This window comes from Pseudorca crassidens, chromosome 12, assembly GCF_039906515.1.
Source record: "Pseudorca crassidens isolate mPseCra1 chromosome 12, mPseCra1.hap1, whole genome shotgun sequence".
Taxonomy (NCBI): domain Eukaryota; kingdom Metazoa; phylum Chordata; class Mammalia; order Artiodactyla; family Delphinidae; genus Pseudorca; species Pseudorca crassidens.
Window position 1 is genome coordinate 8,456,688 of NC_090307.1, and position 13,567 is coordinate 8,470,254.

The following is a 13,567-nucleotide window of genomic DNA, read 5'->3' on the forward strand; positions in this document are numbered from 1 at the left end:
TGTATTAGTTGCTATTAGTTGTAATCAAAGCTGACAATGGCTGACTTAGATGGAAAAACATTTATTCAATTTTTCATTACCTCAAATCAGGAATAGAGGCTGGAGAACCAGGTTCAAGACTAAGAAACCATAAGTGACCCATTAAATTATTAAAGTTTCTTGATGAAGCTATTGCTTTTGGACAGTTTGCATTGCTTCTACTTTTGCATCAATAAATTAATCCAGGAGAAAGGACTATTCTGCGTGCCCTGTGAAGACTTCTCCACTGGGTTGCCTCTTGCATCAATAACTCAATGTCTAGACATGTAATTGGCAATACTAGCTCATTTCTCATACCCTAGTAGCAAGGAAGATGAGGAAATAATATTTTTGGTATTTTATCTTCTACAATGTGAGCCATTATTTGCTATCTTCAACATCCATAATGTGGGATTATTCTCCAAATAGTTGGAAGAACATTCAAATGCTGGGTGAAAAAAATAAATGATGGATGTCTGAACTGTATTGTTAATTGGTTTAGCTACTTCTTGAGGTATATTATAAACTATTTATCCTAGTTCAGTAGGGTTCTGTGGTAATATATAGTGATAAATAGCTTGCTTTGAAATTATTTTCTGGTGAAAAGTACTTCACTTATGCTAGAATCACTTGGGTAGATTAAAACCAAACCAAACAAATACAAACAAACAAAAACAATTCTACTGCCCAGAGATCAACTAAATAAGCCTCTCTGGGAGCCGATCTTGTCATTGCATTTAGTAAATATTAAAACAAACAAACTCAAAACCCCTCTCCTAGGATTGCAATGTGTATCCAGGGCTAAGAACCATTGCTTTAACAGGCAGAACTATTTGGCCTTGTTCGTTAAGTCAAACCCTAGAGCAGGCTTAGAATCCTTGCCTTGTTTTCCCTCCATTTTTATACAGGGGCAGGTTAGACCCACGTACACTACCTGCAAAGTTGTAGTTAGTCCTATCACTTAAATATCTTCATTTTTCTTCAACTTCACTATCACAAACCCTAGTACTAATGTGGAGGTAAATAACCTGTTGAAAACATTTCAAGACAAAATTCCCACAGGGAAAGGGTCTCACTACTAGGGAAGAGCTACAGCTGACCCTCTTGGCTCTCAGTGGAGTTCCAGAGGACCACATGGCCTCTAGCTCTCACAAAGAAATCACTATAAAACTCAACCAGCTGGGACTGCTCCATTCCTGTTAATGGTGGACCAGGTAATTTAGGCCAGCCTTTCTGCTGTTGATTAGAAATGCTGGACAAATACAAAAATCATCTATCTGAAGGCACTGAAGACTACCAAGGATAAAAACTGAGAATTTTTAATAGGAAATTCTAAAAATTAGAATGAAATGAAAATCCTAGACCTGAAAAAATTACTTAAATTGATAATAATGAATAGGTTTAACAGTAGATTATTCACAGCTGAATAGAAAATTAGTGAACTGGAAGAAATTTCAGTAGAAAACATCCATCCTGAATCTTCAAGACACAAAAATAGGGAAAAGAAAAGGTATAAAGGCACAGACGTATGGTACAAATGATCTAACATATGAGTAAGGAAGAAGAGAAAAAATGGACAGAACTGATATGTGAAAGAGTAATAGTGGATAATTTTTTAGAACTGCAGGAAGATATCAAGCTAACGGAATTAAGAAGCACTATAGACCCCAAAATAATGAACAGAATAAAAACTACACCTCCACATATGACAGCAAAACTCCTGAAAACCAGGAAAAGAGAAAGTTACAAGCAGCCTGAGGAAAAAAAGGCTAATCCTTTTCAAAAGGTAGCAATATGACTGACAGCTGACTTCTCAATGCAAACAATAATAGGTTGAAGAATTGTTTGTTCTCAGTGCTGGAAAAAATACTTCTACATCGGCGATTCTCAATCAGAGCTAGCCACTAGAATTACCAGTGCCTTTTCTGGATACTAACACCCACTCCTATTTGGTCTCCTTGCCAAAAGTCCTACCTGACTACAATCCTTTCTACACACCCGAGATTCAGGGATGTTGCTGACTTGAGAATGAACATTTGACCTTTCCTGTAAACACATCAGTGACTTCCTGGATTCTCAGGACAGAGCAAGCTCCTTTATTCTGGCCCTTTACCTCAACGTTCCACACCCATCCCAGGGACTCCAGCATGCAGTCCCTCACAAATATTGAGAATCTTTTTTTAATAGAGGGCTAAGTAATGTAGAGAATTATGCAAAATATCAGGATGCAACAGTATGAGTGTTAAGTAGCCTTTGGAGCGTTAAATAGTTGTTATGTTTTAAATGTATAGAAGAGTAAATTTCATACTTATACATAAATTTGGTACCTTATAGCTAAACATCATGATTTGGCACTGGATGTACTTTTATTTAGAAGAATTACATAGCTAATACTTAAAGATTCCAAAGTGTAATGAAGTTTATAAAAGCATCAGTAAAATGACATGGGTCCTTTCTACAGCATAGCCCCAAGGGTCCTTAAAGCACTCAGAGAGATGTATTCCTTTTCCCTAGTAAGTTAAATGAAAAGGCATAGTTTTCTAAGCAAGTTCAAATATGTCAAAAGTATGTTTTTGTTCTTTTTCTTGAATAGTATGTGAGAAGTTTCACTAGAGTTATGTAGACAGAGATAAATACAGAATTTTCTCTTACTGGTTGCCACCCTTTAAAAGTTATAGTTTTTGAAAGATACACTAAATTTCAATTTTAGACTAATATCACATATTTTTTCCAAATAAAGTATAATGTGAACATGTAACAATTTACATTTTAAAAAGTGTGCTAAGACATTTTGTGCACATTTTCTTCTCCTGGAGTTGGGCTAGGTGCTTTTACAGAGTCAGGAAGGATAACAATTCAGCATGAATGAGGACTAACAGACCATTTGGAGATATATACATATTCTATTTAATATATAACATATATATCACATTATATATATGCATGTATCTGTGTATGTGTACATATGTACACACGTATACACAAACACACATACATGCATATTCAAAAGGATAGTGAATGGTCAGGAAAAGTAATTTCATATTTACAAAGAAGAAATCATGAGGAGAAAATTAACTACACGTTTACACACGCAATACATCTTATATAAAAGTTTACAAATGTAGGTGACAAAGGCATATAGCCAATTTAGAAAAATAAGGAAACTAAGGGAAAAAAAAGGAACATCATTTCGGTATACCTATTTCAACTCCTGCCACTTAAGAGTAGCAAGCCACACAAATAAACACACAACCCACCCCAGCCTCTCAGAGTTCAGGGTATACTTCAGTGCTGCCTGATATTAAAGCAACAGGGTAACACAATCACACTTTTTGCTGCATAACTATGTCACCTTTTGTGCCAGATCCCAGTAAATGTTTATTATTTTTTTACTTGTGTTTTTCTTTAAATAAACTCACTTTTCATTAAGTTCATTCAAACATAAGCTTTTATATGACAACCTTAAACAAAAGATGGCTTTTCATAAATAAAGATAATGGTAAAATAAATAGATTTAAATATTTTTAAAACATTTTAAATTCTACCAGGACACTGTAGGTTTTTGAAGCCTGTTTTCCTTTCGTAAAAGAAGAGATTAGCTGAGTTTTAGACGGTACAATGAAAATGAAATCAAGGCCATTCAAGTGGCCTGGAGAAATATCTGTACAGAACCTCCTTACTGTGGCGTATATTCTTTCATTACATAGCTCTTTTTTTCCCTCTTTTTTGAGACATAATGGACATATAACTTTGTATAAGTTTAAGGTATACAACTTAATGATTTGATATGTATATACTGTGAACTGATCAACACAATAAGTTTAGTTAACATCCATAACCTCACACAGCTGCAATTTTTTTCTTGTGATAAGAACTGTTAAGATCTACCCTTCTAGCAACTTTCAAATATACAATACAGTATTGCTAACTATAGTCACCATTGTATATATTACATCCTCAGAACTTATTTATCTAATAACTGAAAGTGTGTACTTTTGACCTCCTTCACCCATTTCCATCACCTCCCACCTGCCAAACACACTTTTATATGCAATACAGTTAGCTTAAGGCTAAGTTAATGATAATATTTGCTTTACACTATGTTACCAATTAAAGAAAACACATTTACTTCGAATAGTACACATATCTGTTACTACCTGTCCACATATTTTGCAAAGTGGAAACTGTTCATAGTAGATATAACACTGAACTTGAAGTTATAAAACCTAGATTTGAGTATACGCACTCACACATACAAACCCAATCTGTATCTCTGTAGACCTGGCTGATTCATTTTACTTCTTTTAAATTTTAGCTTATGTATAAAATGGGGTTAAAAACTAAATATACTTTCAAAAGTATGCTGGGAGAATTATAAAATATACGTGAAAATTCTTTATAAGCTGTAAGATGCATGGTACACCCAATGCAACATGATTATGTTACTATTATACAGTCTCAAATTAGGGCTTCCCTGGTGGCACAGTGGTTAAGAATCTGCCTGCCAAGGCAGGGGACATGGGTTTGAGCCCTGGTCTGGGAAGATCCCATCATGCCATGGAGCAACTAAGCCCAGGCACCAGAGCTACTGAGCTTGTGCTCTAGAACCCATGAGCCACAACTACTGAGCCCGCATGCCACAACTACTGAAGCCCACGTGCCTAGAGCCCATGCTCTGCAACAAGAGAAGCCACCACAAAGAGAAGCCTGAGCACGGCAACAAAGACCCAATGCAGCCAAAAACAAATTAATTAATCAATTTTTTTAAAAAAGTCTCAAACTTCACTGTATCAATTTTTTTTAAAAGTCTCAAACTTCACTGTATTTGTCCTCCAAGTCATTTTACTGTTAAGCCAAGCTTTATGCAATGGAGTCAGTAAAATAGCAGGCAAAGCACTTTGCACATGTTCAAAGATTACAACCACCATTCATTTCAAATAACACGAAAATAGTTTTCTTTATTAAATGAATTGCTGTTCTCTGCTCATAACAAAATATCATTCCTTATTCCATCCAGTTTGACTAACAGGTGCAATATTCCCAGTGGGAAATAGTGTTATAATGTAAAAATGAATTACTCAGAAGATAATCCTGCCCTGTATCTTAAAATAAAAACTAATGGCCACCATTGTAAAGCAATTATACTCCAATAAAGATGTTAAAAAAAAAAAAAACTAATGGAGATTTATGCAGAAAGTTAACGAAAATGTTCTCTACCTAGAATTCTTGGCCTCTCTGGACAAGTTACCCAGAGCTTGAAGAATAAAGAAAATACCGTGAGTAAAATGAAGCAAAAGCTATAAACTGAAGGCAAAGAAACTATAGTATACTCTATTTTAATTAGTTTGTCTCAATTGGTAGAAATTACTTTTTCCTTTAAACTAGCACTTCAAAATTTACAAAATCTAGAGATGATCTGTAGATGGTGGGAATACAGGTAGCTTTTATTTGTATTGCTTGCTTTTTAAATTCTACAGTGTCTAAAACAAAGTGGATGGAAACAGAAACAGACCAACGATAGGAATACTCAATAGTCTTAGTAGTAGTCACATGGCTTATTATGACCCAAATAGAACAACACATTAGAATAAAAATACTTCAAAACAATGACACCGATTTCAAATACATATGTTATTTTATACTCATGTTATTTTATACTCATCCCCAATGTCAACCATTATCGAGCACTTCTGAAATACTTTTAAGGAAATTGGGAATGTAAAACTTACAAAGATAGTTGACCACTGTTTGATTACGCTATTTTCGTCCTTTAAAAGATTTCCCTGAGTACTGAGTAAAATCTTTGTTATCTGAGGGAATGCCAGCTTTTAAAGTTCACCTTGACAGCAGTCATCTGTAAACCTAGCAAGTCAAAAACTGAGATGTGAACTCTTATATCTCACACCTGATTTAATGGCTTCCCCCAGGTATTGCATGGGCATAATCATTTACTATCAAAGCCAGCAAAATGTCTGGCTTTGGTTTTTACAGTTAGGCTTACTTTTATTGTCTTTGCTTTTGGCTTTAAGTTTTGAAAATTCAAAGAAACTCAGGCATGTCCATATGCATACATAGGGATGTTTTAAAAAGGAAAAAGTCTCACTAATTCAGATAATAGAATTTCTTTAGAATAGCTAAAATGTCATATACACAAACATACGGTTGCAAATAAATTAGTATAGAGAGATTGAATAGAAGGTATACAAGACCATTTTCTACTCTAAAATTCTAAGAACAAGTGATTTTTGCAGACATATATATAGATACAGAAATAAGTGGTATGTACACATGTTAAACGTATACATAATAGCCACCATAAATAAAAATCTGAAAGAGAAAGAGAGCTCAAATAATTAAAATTTTTATACATTCTAAATCCATATTTAATGAGAAAGAGGTAAATGATAAATCCCCACGGATATAATGGATCCATTTCAGAAAGCAAAATGCCCAGGATATACAATATTCACAAATGGGTAAAGATTTAAAGGCACCCAATACAACTTCTACATCTTAAATACTTAAATTGAGAACTCATATCTGAGGTAATGATCCTGAAAGTTCTTTTGAACTTTTGAATGGTCAGAATTATTGTTATTTATATATCTTATCTTAAATACATTTATTGTAACTAATTCTTGGCAAATTGGTAATGCATTTCATACATGATATAATAGCTCTTCACAAAATAGTTTCTAGAGATTTGGGAGACCAGAGAAATTTTCAAATGCTCTATGGACCAAAAACGATGCAAATGCACCCACAAAAATTCCCATTCATATTAATGAGGGAGATTCTGTAACGGGATAAATTTTCAAAAACATCTCTCATAAATACTCTCTTCCATCATCAGATAAAAGCTGTTTGTAAAAGGACAGGAAAATTCAGAAGAGTTTACGAGAAGCAGATAAATAATCATCAAACCAGGTATGGGGGTGTCTCAAGGTTTTAATCAAGGAGGGAGAGAGGGCATGAGATAGATGAATCCACAATAATTGTTAAAACAAATGGAGACTATGCAAAAGAGAAAATCCTGAATAGATGATTAGCTCATAAAGTTGGTGCTCATCAAATACTCCAAAATTGTGCTCTATATTTCCCTGCTTCCCTTACAGCCAGGTGGGGACAAGGAGATTATTACTGACCTAGTGTACCATGAGCGGTGGTGATATAGGAGGTATCCACTGTTAACAACCTTGACTTAATACAACATGACTCTGGAATATTCACACACACACACACACACACCCAGTGTACGCCACCTGATAAACAGGAGATGCTCCATGATTTGACCATTTGTTGCACATGTAATACCACCCTATCCTGAGACACTCCTTCAATACCCACACATACCAATCCAATCTCTCAGCTAACTTTGAGTAAGAACTAGAAAAAAAAGCTACATAAAATACTACTTGTCTATGCACAACGTGCCTGTGAATATTCACAATGATGTATTTGAATAGAATTCCTTGAAAACAATGATGTGACAGTCTAGAAGCAGTCAAACTGCAGAATTACTGTAGACTATTTGCAGGCTGGAATTTGTACACTGGTGGCAATGATGGTGATGATATGGTGATATCACTGCATAATGCTGCATTTACTTTTGCTACATTTATAGAGTCAATAAGCCCCATATAAAGTTAGTAACAGTTTCAGCAATTGTGTTCTTAGTTTATCTGCAAACCAAGAACAGGTTGGATATTTTGCAATATATGCCTTGCTGACTAAATTTAACCTATTAGAGGTCAGAAGAAGAATAGATAATAAAGGCTAAGAGATAAACAATATTGACCAAAAAGCATTTGCTTTGTTTTATATTTATTAGAGTTTTTAAGTACTCTTTTCTTAAAAAAAAAATACTGGCCACCATGGTATCTTGTGAATTATAATATAAATCATGCAACAGATAAGATGGTGAGAACTAAACTACAGTAAGCGCTTTTAAATCCTGCAAAAGGAAAACAATATATTTATAGAAATGGTAATGTAATATAATGAAAAATTAATAGAGAATTTAAAGAAATGATTCTTTATAAGAGTCATCATTATACTTTTAATGATTTAATACCTTCAAAAATGTAATGACTGGGACTTCCCTCGTGATGCAGTCGTTAAGAATCTGCCTGTCAATGCTGGGGACACGGGTTCCATCCCTGGTCCGGGAAGATCCCACATGCCACGGAGCAACTAAGCCCTGCGCCACAACTACTGAGCCTGCTCTCTAGAGCCCGTGAGCCACAACTACTGAAGCCTGCGCTCCTAGAGCCCGTGCTCCGCAATGAGAAGTCACCGCAATGAGAAGTCCACGCACCGCAATGAAGAGCAGCCCCCACTCGCCACAACTAGAGAAAAGCCCGCGTGCTGCAGCGAAGACCCAACGCAGCCAAAAATAAATTAATAAATAATGACTTAACAAGCATATTTTTTAAAGGACAAGAGTAAAATTCAGGAAGATGATTCTATTTTTTTTCTCAAAATTATTTTCCTAAATGGAAGAAAAACTGATTAATGATCCAAGACAAATTTGAAAGCAAACAACAAAAAAAAAGTTTAACACTTACTACTTCACCCAACTATTTGGCTAAGGAATTATCCTCAACAGGTAGCACTAGGTTCTGTAAAAAGACACAGGGCAGGGGCCCTTTCAAACACTTTGACCTGGAAGCACCTCTGGAAGGGGTGCCCCACTGCCTAGAGGGCAGGAAATGCTTTTCGGCCCTCATTCAGCATAATAATAAGCACTAACTTGTGAGGAGTAAAGGGCACATTAAATATTTTATCTCAAAATATATTTTCATGTCATCATTTTCATCTCTGATACAACTGGCCTCACAGCCAGGCCCTCTTCTCCCTTAGAATACTATAAAATTTGGTTCTTGAAAGCATGCATTCTACCCATACTAAATCAAATATCTGTGCATATTTAATTAGAATTATTTTTATTGTGAAATTTAATTTTGAACATAACCCATAAAAGAACCATTATGTATCCTCTGAGTTAAAAGTATTCTTTTATTTAGAAAAGTTCATAGTTCTGAGCCCATAAAATTATGAATATGTATTATTAACTAGGAAAACTATGCTTAGATAATTCCTATAACTGATTCCTATCATCTAATGCTTAGATAATTCCTATAACTATGATTTTGGGTATGATTATACATTTTCATTTTTAAGGCACATGATATTCACTTAGTGTTTTACTATCTTACGGGACCCATTTAACTTATTAAGCTTCACAGAATCATCTGTGTGAAGTTCTGTCATTGGAATTCACCCTTCTGAATACTAGCATATTCTGAATAGAAAAGTTGCTAAAGTTTTTTAAAATAAATAATATTCTCAAAAATAGTCAAGGTTAATTTAATATTTTGATATTAAAACAATGCAAACTGTTTCAACATCAAACTCTGAAGTAAACATGCTTTTATTGTTTTCTGTGAAGGCTGTCCTTTACACATGCATAGCTCTAAACAGTGGGTGTGGAAAGAGATGCTTTGGAAATGAAATAAACATCTGCACACATCTTTAGGGGGGAAACGGTGTATGGTGTTCTAAAAGGGCATTTCAAAGGCTGTAAATGCCATAGTTACCCAAGAAACATTCAGTGCTCTTTCCCTGGATCCTATCTTATAATTAAGATGCAAATTCAGTTTTAATTATATGAAATCCTGGAAAGCTCTGATGGGGGAGGAATCCTATAGACTCCAAGGCCAAGTGCGCAAGGCGGGGTTCTCAGCGTTCTGTTCCTTAGTCTGATTTTCACGTACACGGTGACTGTGGAAGCAGATGCACATCTCCCCGGGGGACTTAAATCATCCATTAGCTTATAGCGTGTGAAGTGTCAGACACAATTGAGATTTCAAGAAGACGCAAGAGCGAGAATGATGAGCAAGCATCCCGTGGGAGGGCAAAGGGCTTCAAAGGTCAAGTTCCTGGAACAGTTCTTACCCCCCTCTCCGCCCTCCGCGCCCCCAAGCCCTAGCTCCGCACCTCCTGTCTTGGCCGATGGCTGTCAGGGTGACAGATTTGAGCAATACGTCCGGGCCGCGAGAAGCCATCAGCCTGCCGGACAACTGCAGCTTTTCACGAGGGTTCTTCCTTCACTCCCTGGGAAAGAATGAGGCGCATTCTTCTACCCAGGAGCGGCCCTTGAAACCCGGCCGAGGGTCTGCACGCCGCGTCTGCCCTCTCTCGCCAGGCGGGGCGCGCAGCAGCGCACCGAGGCGCCAGGCGGGGGCGAGGGGAGCTTTGTCCTCACCCAGGTTTGTGCTCCCCACTTCTACAGGTCTGCTGAAGTTGGAGAATGGGTCCCGTGTGTCCTTGGGGTACAGTCTGCATCTCGAACGTGAAACCCAACGGGGGCAGCACAAAAAGGCAAGTCTGCCTGTCCCCTCCCTCCTCCCCCAACACCTGTGTCCACCAACTCGCGCAAAGCGGCTTCTGGGTGCGAGGTGATCCTTCCTCTTTTAGGGACTCTACCCCACCTTAGTTTTCTAACGATACGTTTAGCATTTATTTTCTTTCTCTTTCTTTCTTTCTTTCTTTCTTTTTAATGAGAATAACGAAGTTCTCCCTCCTTCTCTTTCCCTCTCCAAGTTAGAGTAATTCATCCATTCAGCAGGGAAGGCAGCGAATGTTCTCGTTCAAGGCCGCTTTGCCCCAGGATTCCGGAGCTCCGTAGCGTGAGGTGGACATCCAGGGAATCCGGAAAGCGGGCACTTTGGCCCCCAGATCGAGTTTCCCTCGCGTTCTGGACAGGCCCACCCAGGCCGGCCTCGGGTGCCCACTCCCCCAGCGCGCGCTCCCGCGGGGACCTCTGCCCGTCGCTCCGACCGTCCCCCCACGTCTGCTCACTCTGGCGTCTCTCGGCCCAGGTGCCCGCCCTCCCCTCCCACTCCCTGCAGCCCACCTCCCAGGTCCTCTAGGGCCGTCTACGCGTTCCTCTTACCTCCTCATCCGGTCACTGGAGAAGTTTTAAACCCTCGGGGGTCTACACTGTTTCTCTCCCAAGTCGGGCAGAGCATATTTCAAAAAACCAAGAGAAGGTCTCCCTAAACTTTTCTGTCGTGAACGCTCCCGTGTCAGCGGCCGTGAGCACACACCTGCGTGCACGCGGACTTCGGTCCACCTGTCCGGGCGCACTCGCGGCCAGGGAGCCTGCCGGTGGGCAACTGCTCAGGGAGCACGAAACTCGCCGGCAGTCGCTGGCAGGGACGCGGGGCGCAGGCAAGGCATCAAAAGAGAATTTCGAAGCGGGCTGGGGAAGCGGGGAAAATGGTGATTCTAAACGCACACACACACACACCAGAGCGTGTGTCCACGTCCTGCACACAGAGCAGTTGTACCCGAAGGCACACACTCCTGAGAACAGAGCATTGCGGATTGCTCTGAATATAAACCCCCTCTGGGGCGCATTCATCTCGGAACTGACCATCCCTTTCGCCTACAAGACTTCTTAGTCTGGGTCTAAACCAGCGCCGCGCACATGAGGACGGGGACCCAGGCGCTCCCGGAGCCCTCAGCCGGGTGGGCAGAGCCCCCCGAGGCAGGTGCGGGCCCCCAGCCCCGCCGAGCAACAAGCGGGCCGTCCGCGGGAGAGCCGGGTCCTTCTTTGCCTCTGCCCCCGAGTGGGTCACCTCTCCCCGCCCCGCCCCCCATCGCCAGCTGCGCCAAACGGGCGCAGGGGAAGGAGAAAGCCTAGCGAGCGACTCACCCCCAGCTTCCTGCTGCGGATTTTCACGTAGCCCTGCTTGACTATGTCGTTAAAGTTGGAGGCCATGGCCAGCGCGTTCGGCTTCCCCGAGTCGAGAGCTGCCGTCCGCCACGGGGTCCGCGCAGGTCTCGCATCCAGCCGGCCGCCGCCAGCCGCCGCCCGGTGCCCCCGAGCTCCCGCCGCCGGGGACGCAGGCTGGGTGGCAGGGTGACCGCGGACGAGGAACGCGGCCCGGCGCCGCGAACAGCGCCCGCCCTGCGCGTTCCGGTCCTCACCTTCGCCCCCCGCCGCCGCCTGCTGCTGGCGCCCCCTCCGCGCAGCCTCCGCCCCCGGTAGCACCCACGGGCTGGCGCCTCACTCGGCGGCGCACAGCTGGCCGGAGTGCACCATCGCGGCTCCCCAGCGCGGGGGGGAGGGGCGGAACGGGGGGGGGGCGGGCCCATTCGCCGCCCGGCTCCCTCCCCCTGGCCCGCGGGGTGGCTGGGCTAGAAGATACTCGGAAGACGCGCCCCATCACTCGCGACTCGGGCGGGGACCTCCTCCCGCCACCCGCGCCCTGGGTCCCGCTCCCACCCGGCTCCCTGTGCCAGCCACGCTCTCCCGGGTGCGGGATTCCTGAGGCCACGGCTCCTCATTCCCGGGCTCTTAATCTCCGCGCCCAAGCTGGACACCGGGGAAAGGGCGGTGGGGATCCTCCCAGGGAAGAAGGCCAACGGGAGCTAGGCAATTGTTTATTTCAATGGCCGTGTTTTACAGTGCATTTTTATTCCTAAGCGCACGCTCGCGCTCCAGGTCTTTGCCCCGTTAGGTTAGGAACTGTAAATCGACGCCAAGCCCTTCCCGGTGCACACAAAGAGACCAATCGTGCGCATGTGTCTAATCCCTCTGCTGCTGGAAAGACTGGAGCAATCAGGCGAGGCCCCGGTCTCCGACGTCCTCTCCCGAAGAAGCCGTGAGCGCTGGAGTGGAGTGATTTATGCCCGCGTGTTAGTTAACTATGACTAAAAGTGGCTCGTGGCTTTTCATCTTCTAGGGGAAATGCAGACCATAGCAGTTACCGGTGGATGCAAATGATTTATGGAAATGTTCCACTCGTAAAAACAAAACAATGAAGAACTCTGACCCCTTTATGTAGGAACGCGTGACATTTAGAAGTAGGCTATTCTCTGTTGTAAAGAAATTTTAATCTAAAAATTACATCCGTTTGATAAGATTCAAGGAAAAATGAGGGAGTATTAAATGTTGGTTGGGGACAATATATGGATTTTTGCTATAGGGAAGGATATTTAATACATAGTAAGGATGTTTCTAATTAAGAAAAATAATGTATAATGATTGAAAATTTTCTAAGTGACTTCTTTATAGAGTCTATGTTTAATAAGAGTTCAAAAGATCGTGTTTATTTCTGCTTATTTTGGTGAGCAGTATTTTTCCATGTTCTCAGTTTAAATTTCTTAGCCCTATTGGGAACATAACAATAGTAAGAGAGAAAGGAAACTACTTGATTGAGGCGAGAAAAATATCAAAACCTGCAGGATAAAGTAGCATGCCCCTCACCCTACCAAATGGACGCCCCAAAGGTGATTTTGGTCCCATCATTAGCAAGAGTCTCTATGCAGAGCCCATATAACCCAACGGCAACTCTAACCTGGCTGAACAGCACACTATTCCTATCCATTCATTTATTTAGCAAGCATTTGTTTGGATATCCGCCATGCAGAGGGCCAGGTGCCGGGGCAGACATATCCAATCACATGGCAAGATTCCTTAGGCTGCCACTCAGAATGAGTTCAAATTCTGATACTTGCAGAAAACTTGCGTAAACTC

The 13,567-nt window shown here is 41.2% G+C and overlaps 1 protein-coding gene across 4 annotated transcripts in view; it reads right to left on the reverse strand.

Annotated features, from left to right (window-relative positions):
- DOK6 (docking protein 6) overlaps positions 1 to 12,090 on the reverse strand; it is a 415,462-nt gene extending 403,372 nt beyond the window's left edge. The window contains exon 1 of one of the 4 annotated variants that reach the window (XM_067698862.1): positions 11,741 to 12,084. Coding sequence is in view for 1 of the 4 variants with exons in the window: in XM_067698864.1 (XP_067554965.1) it covers positions 11,741 to 11,806 (66 nt within the window). In the remaining 3 variants the exon portion in view is untranslated. Of the gene's footprint in view, positions 1 to 11,740 lie in introns of all 4 variants that reach the window. The other 3 variants (XM_067698864.1, XM_067698865.1, XM_067698863.1) reach the window with 3 other exon arrangements.
- Positions 12,091 to 13,567: the final 1,477 nt, after the last annotated feature.